This window comes from Lagopus muta, chromosome 6 (assembly GCF_023343835.1).
Source record: "Lagopus muta isolate bLagMut1 chromosome 6, bLagMut1 primary, whole genome shotgun sequence".
Taxonomy (NCBI): Eukaryota; Metazoa; Chordata; class Aves; order Galliformes; family Phasianidae; genus Lagopus; species Lagopus muta.
The window spans coordinates 16,786,412-16,812,771 of NC_064438.1; the positions used below are offsets into that span (position 1 = coordinate 16,786,412).

Below are 26,360 nucleotides of genomic sequence, written 5' to 3' on the forward strand. Positions count from 1 at the left end.
ACCTCCAACACACACCGACAGAAGGACACACTTTAAAAACTTTATTTATATAAAAAAATCATTTTGTTTGAAAAGCGTTACAAGAGTGTGCACAGGAATCAGACAAGGAACAGTGGGGTGCTCCTGCCCCCTCCACCCTCACCCTGCAGCCAGCTCCCCTGCCCTGCACAGGAGAGGAGGGAAGGGGGAAGCTTGGTTTTGTGGTTTTTTTTTTTGTTTTTGTTTTTGTTTTTGGTTCATCTGGAATTAAAAAATTAAAAGGAATTAGTGTTTTACATATTTAAAGGAAAAAGAGAAGTTAGACCCCCAGAACAAAACCAAACGGAGCTGAGGTGTGGCTGGAGCTGGAAGAGCGAGGCACAAGTGTGCGTACTGGGGAGGGCTCCATCTCCAGTTTGCAGCCTTGCAAAGAGGCTTCCAGTTGCACAGTGAGCCTAAGCCTCCCCCTATTCACCCAGAATATCACAGCACCAAACACACCCCCACCACCACAGAGATGCTCCCAGGACAGCCTGGGCTCCCCAGCACAGGAGAGAGGGGAGAGCCCTGCTCCCTATTCAGCAGTGGCAGCCAAAGGCAGCAGGGCTGCCATCCTCCCCGCTGGGCTTCCAGCTCAGCCCCACCAGCAGCCTGGAACACCGCTTCCCCTAGCGAAGCCAAACAGTACAATTCAAAGAGCTATTTCACAGTGGCAAAAGAAAGGCACATGTCAAGAGAAGTCTGAGGGAGCACTGCCACAGGCAGCTGATGTATGGGGGTGGCTGGGATCCAGGCCCTACCTGCTGCGCGTGCCCTCGCAGACCCACCGCTACTTCAACCAGTTCCCAAAGAAATCCGGCCCCGAAAGCCCTGCTGCTACTCCTCCTACTCTACTCCTTCCCCAGGGAAAGACGCCCAGGGCAGAGGCCTGCCCCACACGCACCACACAGACCCTTCCCCTACATAAGGATCCCTCCTCTTTTCAATTGCCCCATCCAGACCCCTGTTCCCCGCAGCAGGATCCAGAGCCAGGCCAAACAGTCAAAGCTAGGATAGATCCCTCTTCCCACACCCCCAAAGCCTCATCTAGAGCAAAGCAAGAAGAGTTATTGCTGCTTCTCCTTTCCACCAACACCCCCGTGATTCTAGCCTCCTTCGCATCCCAGTCCTGCTGCTGCCAGGGAGGGATGCTCTTGTCCCTGCAGCCTCAGCACAGGAGTGATCCCACACACAGAAAAATATCCTATAGGCAACAAAGGAAGGTGGCAAGTAAGGTCTTGATCGCTGTCCCCACAGTAGACTCCAAGCAGAAGGAAGGTGAGGCAGAGAAGGCAGTTCCTGGTCAAGGCAGAGGTCTGGAATTGTTTTGCAGCATCCTTGCCTGTTGGCGCAGGCAGTCAGGCAGGAGGGCCTCCTCTCTGAAGGAAGGGAAGTGGTGGAGGACAGGGAGGAAGAGTTATTGATAGTTGTCCCAGAACAGGGAGATGCAGCCACCGAGAGGAGGCAGAGCAGCCTGGGCTGCCTCCTGTGGGACCAGGCCCAGTCATTTGGCTGGCTAGTTGGCACAAACAGTCCAGCAAAAAAAAAAAAAAAAGTTGAAAAAAATTCGGTCCATTCCACCACGAAGAGTTATATATATTTATATATATAAAATATATTATCAACCAAACTGAGCGGAGGCAGGGGTAGCAGCTAGATCTTCTGCTGTGGAGAGAGAGAGGGGAGAAACGTTAGCACATCCGGAGCAGGAACAATCAGTGAAGGTGTGTTTACAGCCCCTGTGGATCAGGATCAGACAGTGATTGTAGACTGCAGCGATCAGAACACGATTTGGCTGCCCAAAGCACCCCTAACAGCACAGCAGGATTTGGCACCGTTATTCAGATTGGACAGGGCGCTGCAGGACATACCGACACAGAGGAAAACTCAGCAGGATCTTCCTCTGCCTCAGGCTGGGATTCCTGCCCCTCCTCCTGCTGCAGACATACAGGGTTAGTAGGGGAGAAGGAGCAGGCGGGGGTTAGTCACAGGAGCCCAGTTCTCCCAGTGCCATTCCCTGCACCTCTGCCCACTCCAGCTTCATTAAGAAAGGCTGCTCACCATCAACGGTGCTGCCTTCACTGGCTCCGTGTCTCCAAGATCACCAGATCGGTCCAGTGTCCTGCTGTGGTCCATCTCGTTAAGTGTGGAATAGTTGTCTGGAGGAAGACACGAGACCATCAGTTGCACCACCTTTTTGTGAGGCAGCATCCTCTCCATAGGAGGCAAGGCGTTCCCAGCACATCAGAGTAGATGCCTTTCCTCCAGTCCCTTTCCTACCTGGTCCCATGTTGCTCATCTGGATCTCCTCCCGGGAGGATTTCTTGTCTAGAAGGATGAGAAAACAGATCAGGCATAGCCTCTGCAGCCACAAGCAGCAATGTAATCACTGCTGGATAAGGCCAGATGGAGCTCCAGCCTCAGCACTGTTGGCCCAAGGATACTATAGTACTGTAAACTCTACATAAGCTCTGAGAAAAAGAAAAATAAACCTCCCAGCTGATGGTTTTGCACGAACCCCTGGAGAACCCAAGGAAGCTGGGGGTGAAAAGTACAGAGGGAACACAGGTACCCACAAGGCAGTCAACATGGAGACAAGTGTCAGCAGGAGGGAGGGCACATACCTGTTTTTTGGTTCCTGTCAATGAGAGGCAAGGTGCTGTCATCAAATGAGTTTCCTCCTTGTGTCCGAGAGGCATTGCTAAGGTTCACCTGGAGCACCAGAAAACAACCACTCATACTCCATACACCAAGCACATAGCAACCCTCCGGCCCTGGCAGCCCCAGCAGTGCTTCTCTCCCACAGTCCTTGAGCAAAGGACCTGAAGGTGCTCCAAAGCCCCTGGTGGTGTACCCACAAACAAGGATGGAGGCAGTCTACCTAGGCTGGGTCAGGGCAAGCACCCAGCCTTGAAGAGGCAGCTGCAGCTTTTAGGAGGGAAAGCAAATACCAGAAGACCATTTCCCCTCCCCCCCACAACACACACAATGGCTTTAGTGCTGCAGACTCTCCCTGCTGGTATATTTGATGTTCAAGGCTTAATACTTTGCAGAGTGTTTCTGCTCCACTGCCATCCACCCACTAAGAAGTGGCAGAGGGGACACCTTCAAGGGTCTCTAGTGACAGGAGCAAGAGAAGAGCTGAAATCAAACACTGCTGAGTTCCTGGAGCACCTCCTCCCTGCAGCAGGACCCAAGCTAGAACAGGGTACTGTTTTTTCCACCACTCCCCATACCTGGAAATCTGACTTCTTCCAGCCTTCCTTCTCCAGGGGCTTCCGCAGCTCTTTATATCCCCAGATTGTCTGCAAGACGAGGGCAGCTGCTCGCACTTCTCTCTCTGAGCGGTTCCTAGAAAGCAGTGAAGGAAAAGATGTTTGGCAATATCCACAGCCTCAAAGCCACCTTGGGAAAAGCTGCTCTCCACCCCTGCACTGCCCTTCAAGCAGAGCCTACCCAGTTTTGTTGATGAGCACCAACTTCTCAATCCCCTGCGTTTCCCGCAACTTCTTGGCAGCCTCCAGGTTGTCTACAATGACTTCGTTGATGGTATTGAGGATGGACACCACTGTATCCTCAGAGAGGTTTTTGGCTGGAGTCTGCTGGCCTCCAGGCAGGTTCTTCACTAGGTTGGGGATGGCGTGTTTACCTAATAAGGGCAAACAGTTGGGCGTGAGCGAGCAAGGAGGACAGTGACTAAAAGAAAAGAAGTCACTACTGAAAGATCAGAGATAGGTCACCAACTCTAATGCATCTCCCAAGGAGCCCAGTATATGTTTATCTGGGAAATGGACAGCAGAAAGCCCCTGGGCAGCCCCTGTGCCCACGCATGGCCTCAGCCACCCAGCCTAGAGGAAGTTTTAAGCCAAACGGACATGAAGCGTGCCCGCAGCTCTCACCTATCAGCTCTTTGTTACGTAAGTCAACAGCCAGGTTGCGGAGGGCTCCAGACGCTGCTTTCACCACACGCTCACTGTCATGGGTCAGGAGGTCAGCAATGGCTGAGAGTCCCTTCTCTTGGCGGAGTGCTGAGCGGATGTAGCGGCCGTACTGCAGGGAGAGCAGAACGCCACAGTGGAACCCAGGGAGGCAAAGCTTCACACTGCTCCTGAGCATGGGGGCACTACTGGGAGCTTTAACACCCACCCACCTCAGAAACCAAGGGCCCCGGGTTCACCCGTAGGGAGAGGTGCTGTGAAGGTCCCACACCCATCTCCAAGTAACCCCAGGCAACGCCTGTGAATGGGAGAGGGCTGATTTACAGGTGTCAAAGCCCTCCCTGCCAGTTAAGCATGCTTTTGTTTGATCTTTCTATATACACTAAGAACACAGAGCAAAGGCACAGTAGGACCACAGAGTGGGCCCAAATCTACACTCCTTTCTTCCAGACTGCAGAAGGGAAGAAGTGGCAGGGAACAGGCTGCAGAAAGAGACACAGGTAGCCCTTGGAAAGAAACATATGGCAAAGGGCAGAGAACCCTTAACAGCACAGGAGAGATTTGGTCCACATTTGAGCTGTGCTGCTGAATTATGCCTTCTTCAGAGCAAGTCACATGAAGTGCAACAGCCTGGAATGCCAGAGCTTTGACACTTCGCAGCTCTGTTGACACCAAAAAGTGACGTGCCCCAAATTCCCCTTCCCTTAAACACTGATGAGCACCAACACGTCCAGCTCTACAAGGCACTCACTGTCCAACTGCCAGCACACAGATTCTGAATTGCTCCTGCTGAAGCCTCTAGGATGGGTGGAGTCTTGCTTTCCTTTAACAGGGAGATGTATATCCGGACCACTTCTGGCTGGAAGAGGAGCTCGTAGCCTGCCAGAGAGGCACAGAGAGGAAGAACTTACTCATGATTTCTGTGAGTACCCAAGACCAAGCAACAGACTTGTACAAAGGAGTACTGCTAGGCACTGTCTGCTCTTTGATACACAGCAAGACAGGTTGTCCCTTAACAGCAGAAACCCCAGATAATCAGCCCAGACATCAATTTCAGACTTCAGAATACAGTGTTTCAAGGCAGAAGTAGCTGAACTAAAGCCCACGGCCAATAGCTGCTGCTCAGCTGACCACAGAAGGGCTGTGATTTGCTGCCCTCAAGGTTGCCTTATTATTAGGTAAGGTCACTTGGAGTGACCCTTCTCCATGTTCACGCTGCAGAACACTCCTCTAGGCAGGGCATTTTAGTTTAAAATCCTGCCCATCCTTCATGTCCAGGAGAGAAGAGCAGGCAGGACACTGACAAATATAAACCCACAGCAGAGGGGGCCTCTTTGCAGAGCTGTGCCACCACACCCTCCCTCAGCTCCGAGGGCAACAGCTCCCTCCGCAGGTGCAGCAAGCCTGTCCTGAGGTAGCACTCACATCCATCAAGACCAGCAGGCCTCCTCAGGGCTGCCTGCAGCACAGCTTGTGAGCCTGCACAACCACAAACTACTTTCAAGACAAACCTCTGCCCATTTAGGAGGCTCTTTTCAGTGGGGAGAAAGAAAATCTACCAATGCCACCCCTTCCCAAACTGCTTGTGGGAAGGCAGCCCCATGCATTTGAGTCCTGAACACACTAGACAACATACCTTTGGCTGGAGTTGTTCTTTTGGGAAAATCCACTGTATCTGCACCAGGGTCTTCAGGAAGCTTTTTACCTTTAAAAAGCAAGCACAGAGGCATAAGACACCTCATTTTCCACATCAGCCCAGCAGCTTTTTGCCACTTGCTACAAGAACAAGCCCAGAGGTGAGCAGAAGCTACATGCCACCAAGGACATTAGTCACATCGCAGGCAGCACAAGGCCAGCTGCAGGGGAACAAAGAGCTCAGGAAGGCACCCAATCATTTTCACCAGGGAAAAATTAAAATCAAGAGCACACTCACCTCTGGAGAACCATTCGTCTATTGGCGAAGCGGAGAGGAGGACAGGAGAGAGGGGAGGCAGGAGGAGAGAAGTGCCGACAGCATCATGGGGCAGATCGTTTGGCAAGAAAGCAAAGGGAGGGGGAAAGGACAACACATAAGAAAAGGGAAGATGTGAAGTTAGTGGTTGTCCATCCACCACCATCCCATCACCACAGAAACCCACCAGGGCACCGTTAGCTCGTGTCAAACGCTTTGAATGAGTCACGCAGTAACTTCCCAAAGCAAAGGAAGGCACAAGCCACTGTGTTTCCAGAGAAAGCCACAATTTAGCCTTCACACGAGAGATGAGAGAACGAATCACAAAGATCCCAGACCACCCTCAAGCCCCACTGAAGCAAGTGTGTCTTTATGTCACAAGCCAACGAACCTTTGCCCTTCTTGGCACCGAAGCAGCTTGCAGCATGGGGCCCAGCGTTGTTGGTGGTGACCAGAGGAGTCTCCTGGTAGCGCTCAGCATGGGGGATCTCACGATGGACTTGGTAAGACAAGTTTCTCAGCAGGCACACGCAATTCTCCACCAGCTACAGAAAGCCAGACAGTTCTACTCAGAGCAGCACGTGCCCAGTCCACATCTCTGGGCAAAAGCTGCAGTCACTAACTTAGTCACAGCCCAACTGTAGGGTCAAGTACTCCTACTGCCAACTGCTGGCTGAGAGCCCAACATCTGGTCACACAGTACATGAATCATACCCCATGGAGACTCTCCTCCCAAGTATGGAAAGGCAGGTGCCTGGTTTAGGTGTTCCTCAAATAGCCCTGTCAGCTCAAATTCCTTGATTCCCCTCCATCTTTTGCCCTTATCAGAATGAACCCAGGAACAATCCATAAATAGCAGAGCACTGTGCATCCTTCCCAACTCTGCTGGCCCAGGTAGCATCCCCTCTGTAGTACCTTGCTATCTGAGTCCTTTTGGCCAATCTCAGACTGGATGATGTATATCAGGGCATCCACCAACCCATCACATTCTCGCAGCTTCCGACGGGCTTCACTCCGCTCTGAGCTCACATTCCTGTCAATCAAGAGAAACACAGCATAGGGGAGACAGCTGAGGGCAAGCAAGGAGCAGTCCACACCTAAAAGAGCTCAAATCAAAGGAAGACTCCTCTCTGGCTTCTCTTGACAGAGAAACTCCTCCAGTGCCAAGAAGCATCACCACATCGTCAACAGTGGCTGTCCCAGGAGCTGCTTCTTCACAGCCAGCAAGCAGTCCTTTCCCACTCCAGCATGGAGTGTTACAGCAGCCCCAGCACACTACAGCTCTCTGCCAGCTGTTTGTAACCCTTCTCCCTTACCTAAGGCAGCCAGCAGTGTTGGTGAGTACTGATTCCCACTCAATGTGGCGGGGTTTTGAGTCCTCGTTGGGTTCTCGCTCCCAGCCTGAGCGGGGGATGATAACCTCGTCAGTCAGGGCATGCAGTGCATGATCCACAATGGCCATCTTGATGGAGTCATGTGAAGACAGGTTCCACAGTGTTCCTGCAAAGCCACATACGCTTGGTCAGGGCACATGGGCTTTAAATGCCTGCACCCTACATCTTACCCAACAGGTTAGCACCTCCTCACCTCCCCGGAGCCGTTACCTGTGATGACCTCTGTAAGGTCCATATCATGGGTCTTCCGTAACAGGCGCACCAAAGCAGGCACCCCGTCACAGTTCTTGATGGCAATCTTGTTGTCTTGGTCCTTGCCAAAGGAGATGTTCTTGAGAGCCCCACAGGCACCATAATGCACCTCTTTCTTGGGGTGGTCCAACAACCCCACCAGCACTGGAATGCCTTTCAGCTTGCGCACCTCTGTCTTCACCTTGTCATTACGGTAACACAGGTGCTGCAGGTAAGCAGCTGCATTGGACTTGACAGCATCCAGGCGGAAGCTCAGCATCGCTATCACCTCTGGCAGCTCTGGCTGACGCCAGTTGCCCGGGGCCGGTGCTCCTTTCCGCAGGCTATCCAGGCTGGCCAAGCTGCCCCGCTCATGCTGAGCCAGGGGGGCCCAGTAGTACCGGTCGGGAGCCACTTCATCCACCAGCATGTCTTCGTAACTCCTAGGAGACAGCAAGCATCAGTGTGAGCCCTACACCCTGTCCAATTCTCCAATGGAGAAAAACACACACAGTACGCAGTCACCACTACTTGCTGCAGCATACCCTCAAAGGGAAGGAGCCAGGCTGCAGAGCAGCACCACGGTATCTTCCTTCTCCCCACAGAGCTACACAAGGCCCAGCGGGAGCCTGGAGGCCAGCCCCAGGCATCTCTGAAATGGACTGGGCAGCCCTAATAGCAAGTAGGGCCACTTCCCACCCAACAGATCTCTTCTGGGTCAGACAGAGTGCCGCTCTCTGTATAACTTTTATAGTGGCAAGGCCCAGCCCTTAGGCTGAGCTAGCCCACGTAACAGCACCAACAACTACTCAGGCCCACGGCCGCTAGAGGGCAAGTTCATCCCACAACATACTGCTGGTAAGTGCAAACCACACAGAAGTTCCCCAGCCTTCCACACCCAGTCTTGGTACAAGCAAGTCCTCTATCTGACAGTAGTGCACACACACCCAAAGCACACAGAATCCCTGATTCCAACCCTATTTTTAGGTCACTGTTAAGCCTGCATGACAAACAGAATCTTCCCTCCACCTGGGCAAAGGAATTTGGCAGTTTCCAGCAGAAAGGGACAGGAGGAGCAGGGGGTTGTATTACTGACTGCTACATCCATTGGGACTATCGTGTTACACACTGTGGTTGCACAACCCAGGTCCAAGATGAGGCTGTGTCCCCCGGCTCACATCTGCTCAGCCACTTTCAGATCCTACTTCTAAAGCTCCTAAATTTGACGTAGGAAGGATCCCCGTCACTGACTGAGTGGCTACATAAAGATGCAAGAAAGGACAGTGAGCAGTTCTGCTCCCTACACAATCTCCCCTAAATAGAACTTGCCAAAACCAGAAGCTCCAGGGGCACAAAGTCACAAGGGCTGGCAACCAAAGAATGCTGCTCAGTCTGGCAACTGAGAACATCACCTTGGCCACCAACAATGCCTTTGCAGCAGAACAAAACAGGAGCAAGACAGCTGCCCAATGCCAACACTGCAAGAGACATCTCAACTCTTTCCAGCACAGCCTGCAGCTGCCCTCACCCCTGTAAGATGCCTTTAGCATCCCAGAAGGGGTATGGGATGGAGTACCAAAGGCAGGGGAAGGCAAGGAAAGCACTCCTGTGCCGCTGCTGAGCCTTCCTGCAGGCAGGGAGCTCCAAGCAGAGTCATGCAGAGGGTACAAGGCCACATACCGCTAGCACACACACCGCACTCTCTGCCTAACACGCTCCCTTGTCCCCCACGTGCCTGGCAAGCTGCCTCTCTGAAAGAAGTCATTAAACACCAGGCCCCTGCTCAAGACAAACATCTTGGAGGCAGGGGGTGGGATGCTGCTCTTGCTTGTTGCCATCTCGGTGAGCCAGTCAGCTGAGCAAGATGGTAACTGAGAAGGCAGGGGACAAGCCAAGCTCAACAGTGCCTGGATTCCACAGATTGCTGTGATCTTTATCGGCCTGCACGGGGAGGGAGAGCCTGCTCATGGGGCCGTAGGAAAGGGCTGCACACATGCCCTGTCTTCTGGACTCTGCCTCACCCCTTTTGTCCAAGGGGCATGCTGAGAGGCCAGACGGGGGCTCAGGACTGCCAAAGCTGGCTTCTCACAGCCTTCTCAAGTCAGCCTCACCAGCTCTCCTTTAACCAGCACACACTTCACAACAAGGCTGGGGAAATCAATCTGGGAGAACAACTGCCCCAACTGGTTCAACACAGCAACAGAAACGCTCGTGCTGGCACAAGCCAGAAGGACAAAGCTCCTCCTTCAGTCTCTGCAGCAGCCAAGAGCTACTGGGGATTTACAGGATGCGCCCTGAGAAATGGGTGGATCTCTGACAGGGGCTGGCAAATACCTCCTCTTCCCTTCCTCTCAAGCCTCTGCTACTTGTCCTAGGAACCTAAGGAGCCCGTTGTCAGCCCTCTGACTATCCCCATAGCAGGAATGGATGTACATTCCAGCCCACCAGCAACTCCTCCCCATTGCTGGGGTTCAGGCTCAGCTTCTCACTCCAGTCCTATCTCAGTACTGTTCAAATTCACTCCAGCACCTCCTCAATCTCCACTTGTCAGCACAAACAGCAAGTAGAGCAAGCTGAGAGGCTTAGCCAGCCAGCAGCCACGTTCACTAGTATGAGTGAACTGTGCAAGACAGCTGTCCTTGGCAGCCATAGCCTCTAGCAGGTAACATTCCAAGATGCCTGCAAGCATCTTGGAAGGTAGTTAAGGACCACCCAACCCCTCTTCTACTTGTCCAAGGCAGCTGCACAGGAGTCAGGCTGGAAGAGCTGCTGATCACCCATAGCAGAATGAAGGGGAGAAGCTGCAACTGTCAAACAGGTCGAGCAGCCTGTCCCACCCTGCAAGAGCATTCCCTAGGGCACTGCAGTGCTAAGCCTTGTTTGCTTCAGCCCCAGGCTCAGCACAACTCCTTCAGGGCTGCATGCCACTCTCAGCTTGGCAAGAATGCAATGGTGAGGTTGCTGCTTCCAGCAGACATCAGGCACATTTCCCAGCAGATAAACCAGACTGGGGCATAGGATGAATACTGCAGCACCCAACCTCAGCCAGTGACAGAGCAGCTGGATCTTTCTCACCATGCTAATAGAACAGGTAGTGCAGAGGAAAAAGCCCAGAGCCATGTCCAGCCACCTTACGGAACTCCTCGCTGCAGGACAACTGTCAATTAGCACTGAGTATTAACCACCAATTAAGCACACAATTAATTTGAAACAGATACAAGATTTCTCCTGCACGAGCCACGCCTGACTCAGCTTGTGGTGCTGTCCCTCCTTCTATTTGCACTGCAGTGAACACCTGAAGGACTTGAGGGTATAAGCTGCTGCAGAGAACATGAAGAATTTTAAAGCAGTACAACTCAAATTATGTTCAGTTACCTATTATGTTACATCTTGTTACAGCAAGGCTGGACTTAATCTCGTGGGTCTTTTCTAACATAAGTGATTCTATGGTTCCTTTGAAAAGAATGAGTTGAAGGAACCTTAGCACAACTCTCTGCCCCCAGCGTGTGCTGCCACGCACTCAATACCCCAATACCTGAGCCGACGTCGAGCATCAGATGGCGTCCCTGCTCTCCTGGCTGTGCCATAGTCAGACATAAGCCCGTAGTCCACATCATCAAAGCCCACACTGCGCTGGTCATCTTCCAGGCCATACGGCTCAGGGTGGAAGTGGTTGAGGTCCATGTTACTGCCCCCCACACGTACTTGAGGTTGAGGGCCATAGATGTCCTGGCGGCTGGGGGCCCGGTAAGCGTCCATAGATGGGCGATAGCGCTCATCAATGCGGGTGACACGGGACAGGCTGCCATAGCTGTGATCGCTGCCCGGGTAGCTGTCGTCATAGGGGCGGCCATAGCCATCGGGGTAATGGTAGTTGCGAGGAAGCGTGGCCGTGCCTGGGTGGTTCAGGTAGCCGCCAGGGCCACCGTTGCCATTCTTGCGGAAGTTCCTGTCCATCGTCTGGACGTAGTTGCTTGTGACAGGTGAAGTTTCCAAGGGTAACCCGTCAGGCCCCATGGGGACCTGCTGCACCGTTCGGGTGGTCACAGTCTTCACCACTTTCTTCACCTAGAGAGATGGACATAGGGTATATTCTCATCAGGAAACTGTCTCACCCCACAGCCCTGTGACCTCTGAGGCCCCTTTCAGTCCAGCACCTCCCTCTAGGCAGGTTTCACATAAACAATGAGCTGGCAACGATCACAGCTGTGACACCAACCACTGAGTCCCTAGCTGGCATCCAATCCATCTACTCCCTCCCTCCCCAGGCACATACCGTGGTCTCTGTGCGTCGGGTTGTCCCATCATCTGATGTCTCCACAGACACAACAGACATGGCCCCTTCTGGGTCCTCCTCCATGGTGTACGTCTCCTCTACAATTTGGCCCGGGTCCTGCATTCTGGGAATTGTGCTGTACAAGAGGTGGCTGTGGTCCTGGGAGGAGCAGGAACACAAAGTCATCAGCACAACTGACACAGAGCCAGAAGAGGAGATCTTACACCCCAAGGAGCCCCAATATCCCCTTGCACAAGAGGGTGTACTCACCAAACATGCCCCGAGTCCTCTCAGCCAAGGTGGTCACATTAGAAACACAAGTTCCCCTCAGCCAGCTAGGTCTCCCCACAACCCCATCCAGCAAGGAGGCTGCCCACAGCTTCATTCCTCTCACCTGTGGTCCGTTGAGCTTCAGATCTGGGAACTTCTGTCTTTCCAGGTCAGCATCACCCAAGAAACGGCCGTTCTGAAATGCATATCACCATTGCAGGCCTGTTACCCAACCACTCCCCTGTCCCTGCCTGGATTGCAGCTATCCCCACTTTCCTGCCAGCCCCAGGTCCCAAGCTGGCTCCGACAGCCATAGCACATGCCATACATCACTCCTCAGCTCTGTGTAGCACACAGAAAGCCAGCACCCAGCCCAATCGAGCTGAGAGAAGTTACAGGACATGGCACCAAGCCTACCTCCCCCACACTACTTGCATCTCACTCAAATACCCTTATGGAGAAGCCAAAAGCCTCCCAACTCCCCCCAGTTGCCCTGGAGACCTTTCCTATCTCTTGAAGCAGGAGCTACAAGCCCTGAGGCTAACAAGGATTGCAAGGGAGTTGACTGCTGGGTGTTGCAGCTTTATCTGCTCACATTGTCCCTCCAGTTGCCCTTTCCTATCCCACATTTCTCCTGGCAGCACCAACTTTCACACAGTCAGAAAGGTGGGTGCCTTTTACATGACACTGTGCCACCAGCCCTGAAGACACCCTCCCCAGAACAGCCCAGGAAAGCGAGAGCAGGACAGAGACCTTGAGCCAAGGCATTTTAAACCACACTTCAAGCCCTGTAGAGATCTCTCACAGCCCTGGCTTGGCTACTCCAGGGATAAACCAAGATGCCAGCAACGTGCCCATTGCCACATGAGAGGAGACAAAGACACACCCTCACAGCTAATACACCAACTCACGTTCCATCTTCTGACAAGCCAGGTGGAACGTGCAGGGATATCCAGGTACTGAACACAGCCAACCTTAACTGCTCACAGAAGAACAAAACCAGAGCTGACGTGGCAGCAAGACCCTCCAGGCCAATACCTTCCGTCCAGAAAGACCCAGATAGGTGAGCTGAGGATGTGCAAACATCAGCCCCGGCCACGTACAACACTGCCAGCATTATGAGACCAGCATAGCCCTCTTCTACCTCATCTCCAAGGAAGGCCAGAGGGAGCCAGGCCCAGGGCCATCCCCACTGAGACGGAACTGACAGGGACAGGGGCTCCGGGAGCCTCCGTGCCCACCTCTGCCTTTTTTACCTGGTGCCGCCGGGAGAGTGTGCCGTTGGCCAAGCCCGGGCCGGCGTCCTGTGGGGAGACCCGCACTCTTTCCAGCTGGGCTGAGACATGGCGCCGCTCCTCCTCCAGCGCCCGTGTCAGCTTCTCAAACTGCGCCTCCTGCTCCTTGACAGAGGCAAGGATGCTGGCGGTTGACTCCACTTCCGAGTCGTCCATGGGTGACGGTTACCCAGGACGGGCGGGGAAGGGGCGAAGGGCACAGGGAGGCACAAGCAGAGTTGGCTTGGTGTCAAGGTGAGAGGAGGAAAAGTGACCCAGAAGGGGAGGAGCCCCGCTCTTCACTGCGCATGATTTGAGGGAGGAAAGGAGGAGAGAAAAAAAAAGGTCAGAAGAGACTGATTTCATTATGACAGATTTTCAGAACAGGGGAAAAACAATAACAAGACATTCACAGCTCCTTCCAATCCACAAAAAGGAGCACAGTGGGACAGGACCCCCAGGAGGGGGCTGCACAAACCCCTCTGAGAGCTGCCACTCCATCACCACCCTCAGGTCCTCGTCAGGGTTCCCAGACCTGCGGCCATCCTAGGAGGTCCTCAGCCCACTGATATGGGATGGGCATCAGCTGAGACCCATCAACATCCCCTCCCAAAGGAAAACAGTGAATTAGCACATCACAATGAACACATTTTGACAGAGAAATCATTTTCTTCCATACAGACCTGTTAGAGGAGGAAGCTCGGGTGTGATTGGCAAAGGCACGGGACAGCCAGGTCTAGACGTAGAGAGTCATGGGAGAAATAGCCCAGCCACCACAGGGAGGAAGCAGGAGGAAGAGAGCTGCAGGGACAGCAGGAGAACGGGGTCAAACCACGAGCAAACTTAAATCAGAAGGCAGGGAAGGGAACACAGGCTGAGGGTCTCCTCTCCTTCTGAAGGATGGAGCTGGGTCAGCTGCAGGCTCACACCATCTCTGTGACAGCTCCCTCAGATAACTGCAGCCCCTCACACAGCTCCCCACTGACGAGGAACACCATGGGCCTGGCCCTCCACCTCCCCAGCCAAGCCCCGGCAGGCTCACAAGAGGTTTTCCCAAACCCATACAGTCACTGCAGGCATGTGGGGACTCGCTCGAGCCAGGCAGCCGAGGCAGGAACTGCTTTCCCACGGTCTCCAGCACAGCAGCAGCTTTGCCCGCTCTCCCAGCACCAACCCAGGGCCAGGAACATGGGCACCGCCACCCTTACACAGTACCTATCTCCTCCAGGCCCTCACTCCCTGGCAGCCCAGTCCCTCCAGTTTCAGTCTGACACAGATGGTGGGTCAGAGGCACCAAGAGTAGAGTGGGTGTTCTTTCGTTTGTTTGTTTTTTGCATCATTTTTAATGTGGAAAATAAGTAAGAATTAACTCAAGAGTATTTAGATTAAACACTTCCTGAAATGCCTCCCCCACTGCCAGCGAGCCCAAATCCCTCCTGTGGCTCTGCCTGCCCCAGAGCTTCCCACAGACACCCGAGGAGCCCACCTCCCCCAGCACCACTGTGACCAAATCCAGCAAAGCAGGCTGGATTTTTTCCATGTGCTTCAAAGGCTGCCTGCAGCATATCCCAACATCTGGTTGCCTCCATTCTGTAATGCCTTCATCAATAAAAAAAATTGTTTTTTCTACTTGTGTATGTGCAGTGCCCAGCAGAGATGAGGCTCTAGATCACCTTGCCTCCCTGTCTCTGCCCCATAAGAACTCAGCTCTCAGCCTCAAATCAAACACCCCTCCATCCATGGTTGGCATCCATCTGAATTGATGGGGGATGCAGCTCCACAGCCTCCAGGGCCACCACACTGGATCTCAGTGACAGCTCCCTCAGTCACAGAACAAGGCTGCAGGACCCAGCCCCACAGCCATGCTACAGAGGCTGTAGCAGGACAGTGCTTGCAGTCCCAGGGGACTCAGCCAGCAGGTGCCCAGGCTTCCCCAGGAACATGGGAAGGTCATATCACACACAGACACCCTACACCTATACAGAGTACCCAAGATCCCAGCCAGAATGACCGCTGGCAGGTGGAAGAGCACTCATTTCCAGCACAGCATCTCACTAAGCTCTCTAAAAGGGAGAAACAGCCCTGACAAGAAAAGGGCTCCTGCACAGTACAACCTCCCTCAGGCAACCGCGCCGGAGGAGTTTGTCATTACAGGAAGGTAAGGCCCCACACAGCCAGCAATGCCACGCAGGCCCATGTCCCCACCTCCACACATCCCCTGGGTGCACAGCCAAGAGAATGTGGATGCTAACAATGGAACTCGAAGGGCCATTAAGGGAGCCAGATAAGGGGCTGGAGCAGCCATGAGGCTGTTTCCTTCCTGTCCCTTCCACAGGGAGTAAACACACAGCAGCGGGGGAAGGAACACAGGACTGGTCCCTCGCCCACTCTCCTTGCTCCCTTGCACTCACAAACATCCACCCCAGCAGAAGCTACAGTACAGCCCTTCCCCACCACCAGCTGCCACTCACACACCCCAAACAGCAACCCAACCACAAGCCTTCCAGCTGCTGAGGGTCAGCCCCAGATCTCTGCCTTCCGCCAACTTCCTGCTGACTCCCATACCGCAATCTTGGGGAGCAGCTCCCTGGGCACAGCACAACCCTTTGCTGGCTATCCACGGCAATTCAGGGCTACAGCCATCTTCAGTTTGAGACATGGAGCAGGAGGGAAGAGGAGGAAGCAAGCTGCCTGTGACAGCTCCAAGCTGAGTAAGCTGCATCCCACAAAACAAAGGACGAAATTCCAGGGATTGCTTTGCACCCATCTCCCCCTCCTCATGCCCCGCCTCTGAAGATACAACTACACAGAGCATTTTTCCAAAGCCAGACCATGACCATCTTTGAGGACGGCCGCATGAAAGCCTTTTCATCATGAGAGGCACTTTCTGACACACCCATTACTTAAAAAACCCAGCAAGCCAAAAATATTTCAGCTAGCTTGATTCAGGGCAAAGCTAAAAAGCCTGAAGACAAAGCACATACCCAAGCAGCTCCTACCCCAGGGCACAAGGAACACCACAGTACTCACCTCACAGCCCCCAGGGACCAATGCATGCACCCAGAAAGCCTGACATCCCGGTCCTTCTGGCCTCGTTTTCCCACTTCCCAGTGCTGGGCCAGCCCTGTGCTGCACTCTGAGCTCCTGAAATCAATCTTCAACACAGATGCACAGTGCTGAAGAGCCCAGTGGAAGAACTCTGGATATTCTTCCTAAACACTTCTGCTCCCAACTCTTGGGATGGCTGCCTGCCCCAAGACCAAACACTTCACCTGTGAAAATAACTCTGAGGGTCCAATCACAGCCATACCCACATGGAGTTCACCTGTATCCTACTCTGCTGGAGGAGGGAGTTCAAGCTTTGAGGGCTCCTCACCAGCAAAGGTTCCTGTCAGCCAGGGAGACTGACCCTGAGCTGGCAGACAGAACAGGACACCACGGGCAGAGCACAGACAAGATCCTACAGATAACACATAGCAGGCTTGACAAGCACCACCTGCTGCAGTGCATAAAGCAACTCAAGCATAAAGCCCCTCTGCTGGGTTTTCACAAGCACCTGATCCCCCTCTTCCAGGATGGATGCAGTTAAGTCTACTCCTTCAACACTGTGGATTTTTTGGGCAAAGCACAAGCCAGGCACCTGCAAAGCCAGAATCCACCTGCACCATGTCAGCCCTGCACAGCTCCCTGCTAGGAGGTGCACCTACAGCCCTTATTACGGCACAGAGGGAGACAGCGTCACAGCAGCTCGGGCTGCCATTCCCCACCCACAGCAGCTTTCCTGTCTGTTGGCGCTCCTCACACACCTGTTCCACAGGACAAGGTTTGTTCTCATCACACGACACTGCCTGCAGCTCCAGGCAGAAGCAGAGCTGCCTCCCCCTCCAGCAGGACAGTCCTCTGCCCAGTGCTGGGTCACAGGGCTGGAGGAGACGTGGCAGGGACAGCAGGGCTGAGGGCAGGCAGGCCTGCCAGGCACGCTGCCTCAACTACTAGACAAGAAAAATGGCAACACTGCCCCAGTAATTAGCCTTGCCCTATCCATTTGAGGGGCTCAGAGCCAGCTGGCTGCCTGCCCTTCAGCAGGGAACATGAACAACTCTCAGTACCAGGACCCTGCCCTCTCTGGGGAGGAAGAAACAAACTCTCCGGGTTCCATCTACCTATTGCGATGTACCTAGTAAAAACAGAAGCCCCATCAATAATTGAAGCCTGCAATTGCCTGAGCTCTCACAGTGCATTACATTTGATGCTCTGCACTGGTTCACATCCCTACTAATTCACCACAGGCTCCCGGTCAGTCTCAATTAGCTAAAAAATAAATGAACCAATATCTCTGGATTCTTTCCACATCCAGGCTCAGAGAGCCACGTGCAGCCCTCACATTGCACAGGGAGGCAAGCACCAACGCCAGTCAAGGTGCAGTAGGGCAGCACTGTTTGAGGTAGAGAAGCCATGAGCTGAACACAAACACGTGGAAGGGGATCACTATCAGGAGAACACAACCTTCTGGATGCACTTCCAAAACCATAGTATCCCATAGCCCACCCTGAGAATAGGCACAGGCAAGCAGTATGGCTGACCTACAGCTCCCACACGTGAGGAGTACCTCGTCCAAAGCAGATCTTATCCAGCAGCCTGGAGGTTGCAGAGGACACGGAAGGGACTTTGGACAGGCTGCTACCCATGCAAGAAGCCCAGTCACCATCCCAGGAGCTACTTGTGCTGACAGGGCCACTCCCTGCCCCATGGGCAGCCCAGCCCACACCACCAGGCCCTGGCAAGAGTTGGGGAAGGAGGAACCACGACACGAGGAGCAGCCAAGATGAAGAGAGCCACTCAATACTCATAGCACACAGCTTGTCCAACCAGCAGCAGGATGGCAGCCCAGACTGCCTCGCTTAACTGCCACAAGGGCTGCAGTCCCTGTTAGGAAAGCTTCCCTTGCAGAGGGAGTTACCTGTAGGGATGCAAGCAGACACAATAGCAGGCCGTATAAGGGAAAGGGCCAGCAGCCAAGGCAGGATGATAAGAGGGGAGAGATAAGAGCAGGGTGGGGCCTGCACACCAGGCTGGAGTGAGGAAGCAGACGTGGCACACACCCCCACTATCACCCCCCCAAAAGAAAAGGGCAGGAATGCACGATACAGATCAAGTTCCAAGGACCAGCCTGGACAAAGAGGTTGGGAAATGCAGTGGGCTACCCTCTGGCAGGAGACAGGCCCCACCAGGAACAGGGCAGACGTTCAGTGGCTTCTGCTGCCCCAGGGAGCAAAGAGCTGGGCTCAGCACACACAGGCAAATCAGGGTTGCCCCCGGGGAAGGAGAAAGGAACAGCACGAGACTGGCCACAGAAAGAAAGGGCTGGCCGCAGAGAGCAAGGCTTGTTCTGTTGGTATGTCAGTAATCCAGCCCCAGGGCAGCTGTCCGGGGGTGCTCCACAGGGTGGGGGCTGCCACACTCCAAAGCCACCGTCCCACCCAGGCAGGGTAAGACCTTTAGGTAGGCTCAGAAAGGTGGGCCCAGGGAGCCCCTTCCTCTCAGCAACACCCAGCACATCACCCTAAGGGCCCCCCTCCCGCACGTCCCCCACGTGCCCAAGGACAGCAGGAAGGCAGGGGCCTGCAGCCCCTGCGCTGAGCTCCCATCCCAGCCCCCCGGCCCAGGGGTTTCACATGTTGGGAGCCCTTTAGCAGCACAAAGGCAGCTCTCTCCTCTCTGTGGGAATTTGCAGCTGAGCGCTCCGCAGGGACAAAGGGATTTCACAGGCACATCCACAGCCGGCCAGCCTCCCTCCCCCCGGCGTTCCCGCTTCCTGTCACAGTAGCACCAGACCTCAGGGGCACAGCAACAAACAAACACCAAGTGCCGGATTCTGGGAACGGGGCCAGAGCATTCCTGGGGCAGGCTGCACTCCGGCGGCCAGCAGGCTCCTGGGCCCCGCAGGGAAGGGGTAGTCCCCAGCTCCCCACCAGGGCAGCTCCCCGGCTCCGTGCCTTGCTCTAGGGACAGCAGCCACCAGGATAAAGGACACAGAAGCCCCCAGACAAGCGGGTTGCTCCCAAACCTCAAGTTCTGCACCCCAGCTCCAGCCACCCTGCTCCATGCCACCACATCTCTGGCCTTCACTTCCACCTCTCCCTACACCCACCACCAGGCTGAACTTTCACATTCAGCCGCCTCTCTCCCACAGGCAAAGCAAACACCAGCCTGGCACTGCTGAGATAAGAGCTGTACTACAGAGCTGAGGGAGCAAAGTCCCTTCTCAATTAAATCTGAGGTTGCAGCATGGCAGGAGCTGCCCCCACCAAACCCAAACAGATGGGCAAGGGCACAGCACCCACCTGGGAGCTCACATCTACTGCTGGCTGCCTCCGAGCAGGAAGATGCAGCAGAGAGAGCAGCAGCATCAGGAACCCTCCCATCCAGCTGCAAGCACAAGCATCCACGGTCAGCAAAGCCCAGGGCAAACAGTACACCTCAGCACCAGACCAGCAATCAGACAGGGGGATTTCACTCCTTTCCTAAGGCAGAGCTCTCTCTACAGCTATCCTTTCCCCTTCCCAACAAAGCCACTTGAGATCATTTCCTCTTCCAACACCTGCAGCCTCCACATGGCTTACTCATGCCTGAGGGCTGACCAGGGCACAAAGGCACAGGGGGCTGGGACTAACACAGAACTGCCCTGACAGCACTGCACACCAGAAGGGTACTGCATCTGGCTTGTCCAGAGAGTGCCAGCCCCACCAGGAATTCCAAAGTCACGAAGGAACAAAGGAGATGGAGAAGAACAGGAGCACAAAATCCCCCACCCAGACTCATAAACAGTTTCCCTGTCCACCCTAACAGACACCCAGACGCAAAGGCAGCCTCCTTTCTTTTCTGCCCATCCCACACACAAATCCACAGCCAGGTCGGTCACACACCTCTCCCCACAGAGAGCAAACAAGCAGGCAGTGAGCTCATACTTGGGGAGGGAGCGGCATGCAGGGTATCTCCAAGATGGCCCCATAGCAGCAGCAGGACGTCCTCCCCTCACTCCAAACAGTCTCAGGTCCTGGGCAGGCAGTGGGCTGAGTCACAGCACCCATCAGCCGGGGCTGGGCAGGAGGATGCAGCCAACAAAAGCCCAGCTCCATTCAGCATGACCTCATCAGATGCCCCCGCTCCCTAATTGCATGTATGCATCAACTCCAAGTGAATTTAGAGGACCCTGCCAAGAGGAGTAATAAATGGGTGAAGGAAAACCACGGGGGAAGCATCCTACCCCAGCCCGCAGCTCAAGCTACTCCCCAGCACTACATTTGGCTGCAGATCCCCTTAGCCCGCTTGCCGAGAGGCAGCATCCCAGGCTCCTGCACCATCCAAGGGGAAGGAAACCTGCATTTCCTGGTCAGACGGGAAATGACATCGTGGCTTCCCTTTCCCGTAAGCTTCTAAACACCACGTCCTGCCAAGGGCTGCTCCCCACCACCCTGACATATCACACAGGCTGGGACAAGGCACGGGCACAGACACCCCAACAGCCAGCTCAGCGTAACCGGGCCCACTCCCCAAGGGACGCATCCTACCTCCAGGGACCACATCCTCACCTATCAAACATAGCAGCTACACACTCCTGCCTGGGGCAGCAAGCATCTCACAAGCAAAAGGCAGCAGGTGCCACGTCCCAGCCTCAAGGATTCTCCCATGGGGACACAACCATGCCCAGAAGGCTCTGAAGATGGGCTCAGTATTTGCAGAGCTGAGGAGGCAACAGCACCATAACCCTGCAGGACACCTGTTTGCCGAGACTCTGCATCACATCCAGGCCATCCCCTGCTCCCCTAGCAACTCCTGTGAGCATCAGGCAAGGCCATCTCCCCCCCACCACTCCCCACACGCACACCTTGAAGCAACTCAGCCTGCCTGGAGCCAGGCACGGCAAACAGCTGCGCGTGCAGCAACATGCTTGGAAGAATGCGTTACTCCACTGGGCAAGGGGCCTGCCAGGAACACGCAAACATGGTGACCCACCCTCCTAGGTCGGAAAAACTCGTCTTTGCAGTTCACCATGCTCCCTCCCGCCTGGTGCAGCTACCCACGCTGCCCGGTGAGAGCCAGCACCGCTTCCCTGGCTTGCCAGGCCAGTGCTGGGAGCATTGCTGAGGAGGCAGCCCAGATACAAGAGCAAATCTGAAGCCCAGGCACCGTGTAAAAGGTGTAAAAGGGAGCGAGAAGAACATTCATCATCTGAGGACAGAGAGACACCTTCCTCCTCTTGGCCTGGGTGGATTCAGTTCTCCATATTCATTTCCTCTGAAACTACTGTGCTCGTAGGAGAGATCCTACCTGCCTCACCCCAAATAATTGGTCTCTACCAGCAATTCTGCACTTGCTTAAGTGGCATGAGAGCAGCTCATCCCCCAGCTGCTCTCCAGCCCTCGCTCAGAAGCTGACACAGGTGAGGCCCATACCTTCCAGGCTGCCCACACCAGGGCCAGGCCAGTCACAGGAAGGCAGTGAACTTTGTGCAGTGTTCACTGCAACCGGGGCCAACGCCCATAGGAACAGGAGCCATCAGAGCCAGAACGGAGACATGGTAGCAGCTCATGCCCTTGCATAGGAGCCCAGCAAGCTGCTGCTGCCACCAACCCATCCTGAGGTCCCCTACATTCTAGAAGAGCACCCAGATCCACAGCAGCACTCAACTAGGCTGCAGGAGAGCCAGTCCAAGGGCTCACTCTTCCATCCTGCTTGCTCAGCTCCCTTCAGCCTCTGACTTCCTTGGCCGAGCTTAGAAAGAAACCTCCAGCCCACAATGCTGAGCTAGGGCACCCACATGCCTCCTGACACAACTCCAGCACCCCACAACCACAGAGCCACCCCCTCCTTCTGCCTCACCAACAGGCCAGGCTGTGGTTTCACAACCTGTTTAGGCCACGCAAGCAGAAGAAATCCTGCTCTCATCAGCACAAGCATCTGAGTAACCAACTGTTTAGAATCACACGTACAGAGGAAAGAAGTGCTCAGCCCAGCCCAGACCCCAACCCACACAGCCACAAACATTTCTGCAGTGGATAGAGGCCAGAGTGCTGCTGCATGAGGTCAGCGTGGAGCTGCAGCACACAAGGTAGAGGCCGGAGGACAAACCATCCAGGTGCCAGCCCCTCTGTCTCCAACCCCTGGAGGGTGGCTGGTCTCTCAGAAGGGAAAGGAAGCGTGGAACCTGCTGCCAGCTCACTACCACCTCCCTGAGCCACATGCACCAGAAGCACATCAGGCATTGCACCACCAGCCTCCACCTTAACAGGAACGCAGAGGGAAAAAGACAGGCATTCCAGTAAGGGCTGTGGATCCCAGCACCACACCTGGCATCTTGCGGTGCTTAGTCACCAGCTTCCCTCCGCACCCCACCAGCCATCTCACCCCACCGTGCCGGGTGGTTTAGATATGGGCCACAATGAGGAAGTAGTACCACATGCTGGGAAAACTGCTTCCTCTGTAAAGAAATAAAGCAGGGAAATATACTGTACACTTTGGTGCAGGAGGATCTCTCCACACCCAGGTGACATAGAAGCATGAGTACAGCAGTCACCCCACATTGGTCCATTCCTATGTACCAGTTACTGGACAAGGAAGACAGTGGGACACAGCAGCTCTCCTGACTGGAAGGTAGGCAGCACAGCAGTAGACATGAGACACACAGGAGTCAGACACACTCATGATCCAACACTTGTCAACCAGCTGCCATGAGCGCCCAGGACAGGAACAGGCCAAGCCTGAAGAAACAGTGCTGTGTCCTTCCCACCCTCAGCAGCCCCCTGCACAAGAGCAGGAGCCAACAGAAGGCTCAAGTCACCTTGGGGAACTCCAGCACTCTGTTCTGCAGCCTGCAGATCCAGCCCCTTCCCAGCAGCCTCACATTGAGGCACATTCCTGCATGCCGTGCCAGAGGACAACTTCCTCCACCAGCCAAGCCCTGTGTCACATACAGAACTCTGAGGCTGCCTGAATCACTCAACAGGCTTAGATTTTGTCACCACAACCAGGCAACACCTGTTGCTTTTTATGGACTCAAATCAATTCTGCGGTTCTGCTCCTTGTCAGAAACAGAGCTGAGGCAGTGAGAATAGCACAGTGCAGTGACCTGTGTCTGTAGGGAAAGGAGGGAGCTCTGTGCATCCAGCCTGAAAAGGACAGGCAGAAAGCATGATCATTGCAGGGCAGCTGGGGAGAGAAACCGGAATGCTCAAATAGCACTGTCCTCTAAATTTGCAGATGCCACTCAGAGAACCCAACAACCTTCCAGGCATAGTCCAAGCCAATCCTTCTGGGTGCCCTAAACACACCCCTTGGATCAAGGCCTAATCTCAAGAGCAGAAACAGTAAGAGGCAATCCAGCGACAGAGCTGGGCCTTCCTACCAACTCCCAGCCCACCCCAAGAAAAAAAGGACCATGAGGACTCTTGAATGCAGTGTAGCCTTGTTGGATGAGAGGTACTGATCCCACTGTGGCCAAGGCAAACCCAAAGCTACACAGCACTGAGCCTCTCCATCCTCCCACCCTTTCAGGAAGGCAAAATACACACACACAGTCCCAGCAAGGGCTACATACCACAAGACAGTTGTCTGCACACAACACAGGTTCAGTCAAATTCAGTTTAAGAACAGCTTAAAACAAAAAAACAAAAAAAAAAACAAAAACAAAAACAGCTGCCCCCTTCCCCCCCCCCCCCCCCCCCCCCGTTAAAGTGTGTGAGTAAATCCGGACAAGCCAGAGAGCCTGTCTCTGGGAAATGTGGGTGCCGTCCTTCCCTGTTGTCAACAGTGAGCCCTGTACTGTCAGACAGCAGCGCACAGCGGGTACCAGGAACAGGAGCAGAACAACAGCAAGGCCCACAGCCAACACAGACCAGCCCTCATCCTGTATCACCACGTCCAGGACAAGGCACGGACAAAAGAGGCTGGCACATGAACTGCAGTCCCCGGCCCACTGCAATCCTAGACCAAGTTAGTGCCAAGTTTCAGCTCCTTCCCCACACCAAGCTGAGGACAGTCTTGCTTCCAGTTCCACAGTGAGAGAGGACACAAAAGGAACCACCACACCAGCAGCTGTACTCGGCTCCATGCACCAGGTGCTGCCCCTAAATGCCCAGCAGCTGAGCAGGAGAGCCCTCCACAAGTCACAATAGACCCGGCAGGGGATCACCCAGCAGGGCAGAGAAAGGTCTGTCCCCATAGCAGCAACCACACAGCCCAGCTAGGCAGCAGGACCTTCCCAGGGCAGGAGCCACCACCCGGAGACCCACCCCTCCTCAACAATCAGAGGAAGCTCAGCCGTCCCCACTCCCTCACTCGAGGCTCAGAGGATATATCAGAACCACTGGCAGTCCTCCCACGGACAGACACCCGGACTTGAGTGCAGTCACCCCAAGTTCAGACTCCGCTCCGCAGCGCTCCGAGGAGCGGCACCGCGGAAGGTCGGCGGCCTCTCGCACAAAGGCACGAGACGGCCAGCTGACAGGAATCGCGGGGCTGCCCGCAGGGCCCGGACCAGGCTGCAGGAAGGCCGTCCCCGTTCGGCAGCGGCTCGGTGCCACCTGCCAGCCCGCGGCTCCGCCGCACGTCGCTTTTCGTCGTCGGGAGAGCAGAGGCGCGCTGCCGAACAGAGCCGCCTGGAAGAAGGGAACTGCCGCACCCGCCCCGCGCCCTTACCCTCCCCAGCCACCGGAGTCCCCTCCCGCTAGAACAAAGGCGCAGACGAGGAGAAGGACACGGCAAGACTCCGCTGCCAGCACGCGGGGGGGCGGCCCGGGCCCCGCGCCCTGCCCCAGCCCGCCCTCCTCCCGCACAAAGGCAGGGCGAGGGCCGCGGATCTCGTTTGCATCGGCCGCCAACCCGCCGCGCCTGTCGGGCCAGCTCCCCGCGCCGCTGGCACGCCGGCGCCCTTTGTTGTGCGGCCCCGGGATCGGCGACACGCGCGGCTCGGCCCGGCCCCCGGTGGGGCGCGGGACAGCAGCGCGGGGCCGCGCCGCGACTATCGCCTTCGTCCTCCCCCCGCCGCGCACCTCGGGGCGCTCCCCGGCACCGACGGCGTGGCCCTCGCCCGGCACCGGCCCACGCCCCGCGAGGCACGGCCGAGCCCGACCTCGGTCCCCCTCCCTCGGTAAACGACGGGACGCCGCGAGCGGGACTCACCGTGGCCGGGCTCCTCGGGGACAGGGGGCGGTCCCGCCCCGCGGCCGCCCGGCCCGCTCCGGCGGGAGAGGAGCGGTGGGACGAAGGGCTCGAGACGCGAGGAGCCCCGCCGAGGGGCGACCCGGAGCAGCGGCCGTCCGGGTCGAGAGAACGCAGCGCAAGCGGGGCCGCAGAGGGTCGGGCCGGGCTTCGCCACCGCCGCTCCGTGCGCCCCGCACCGCTCCCGCACCTAAAATGGAAGTTGGTCCGGCGGGGCGGGGGCGGGCCGGGCTCCGGGTACCGCCCCCGGCGTCGGCGCGCCGCGGCCAATGGCGGTAGCGCGGAGCGGCGCCCGGCGCGGTAATGGCGGCCTTGCGGGGGGGGCGGGACGGAGCGGCACGGAGGAAGCGGCTCGGGGTGGGGGTCCGCGGCACAGCCCCGTGAGCGCGCCGCCTGGGAAGGCTTCCGGAGGCCGATCCTCCCGGTAAAGCTTCCGGCTGCCGCGGGGTCGCGTTCCCCCGGCCTGAGCTCCCGTCCCGGCCGAGCCACGGCTGCGGGGACTCTGCCCCCGCCGTGCCGGGGAGCCGCCCGTCCTCGCTACGGGAGGAAACGCCGCTCACCTGCGAGAAGCCGGGATGGAGGCTGGGGGTTCTCTGCCTCGCCTCTGGTCTGGGACCGGCGGGACTGGAGCGCTGGGGAGGATCTGCCCGCTCCCGATTGCCGAACTGCTAAGCGAGATAATGACAAAAGGAAAAGGATTGCCGAATGGTTTGGGTGGGGACAGGTGATTTCAGGGGTAAATATGCACGGCGCGGTTGGGCAAGGAGAGGTGGGGGAGCCGATAGCCGC

The 26,360-nt window shown here is 55.7% G+C and overlaps 1 protein-coding gene across 8 annotated transcripts; it reads right to left on the reverse strand.

Moving 5' to 3' along the window:
* Nucleotides 1-26: 26 nt before the first annotated feature.
* On the reverse strand, nt 27-26,237 carry CTNND1 (catenin delta 1). 8 transcript variants are annotated; one of them, XM_048949688.1, is made up of 21 exons: nt 26,132-26,237; nt 14,036-14,153; nt 13,335-13,654; nt 12,203-12,274; nt 11,809-11,967; nt 11,068-11,600; nt 7,512-7,975; nt 7,224-7,407; nt 6,823-6,940; nt 6,299-6,452; nt 5,890-5,907; nt 5,593-5,661; nt 4,708-4,835; nt 3,918-4,068; nt 3,475-3,667; nt 3,255-3,369; nt 2,643-2,730; nt 2,299-2,346; nt 2,080-2,177; nt 1,890-1,955; nt 27-1,680 (listed from the first exon to the last, which is right to left on the reverse strand). In XM_048949688.1, exons 3-21 carry the CDS (start codon nt 13,527-13,529, stop codon nt 1,672-1,674), a joined length of 2,862 nt encoding a protein of 953 aa, XP_048805645.1. In that variant the 5' UTR covers nt 13,530-13,654; nt 14,036-14,153; nt 26,132-26,237; the 3' UTR covers nt 27-1,671. The 8 variants fall into 8 exon arrangements, with proteins under 8 accessions (XP_048805645.1, XP_048805642.1, XP_048805643.1 ...); XM_048949685.1 differs by having other exon boundaries at nt 27-1,683; XM_048949686.1 differs by lacking the exon at nt 26,132-26,237 and adding an exon at nt 25,533-25,647 and having other exon boundaries at nt 27-1,683.
* Nucleotides 26,238-26,360: the final 123 nt, after the last annotated feature.

Excerpts from the sequence above, each read along its gene's own strand:
- CTNND1 (XM_048949685.1), bottom strand. The coding sequence starts at position 13,529 with ATGGACGACTCGGAAGTGGAGTCAACCGCCAGCATCCTTGCCTCTGTC. Across the intron at positions 6,453-6,822 it reads AAAAGGACTCAGATAGCAAG|CTGGTGGAGAATTGCGTGTG; the intron begins GTACTACAGAGG and ends GGCTTTCTGTAG. Across the intron at positions 3,668-3,917 it reads ACGTAACAAAGAGCTGATAG|GTAAACACGCCATCCCCAAC; the intron begins GTGAGAGCTGCG and ends TGCCCTTATTAG.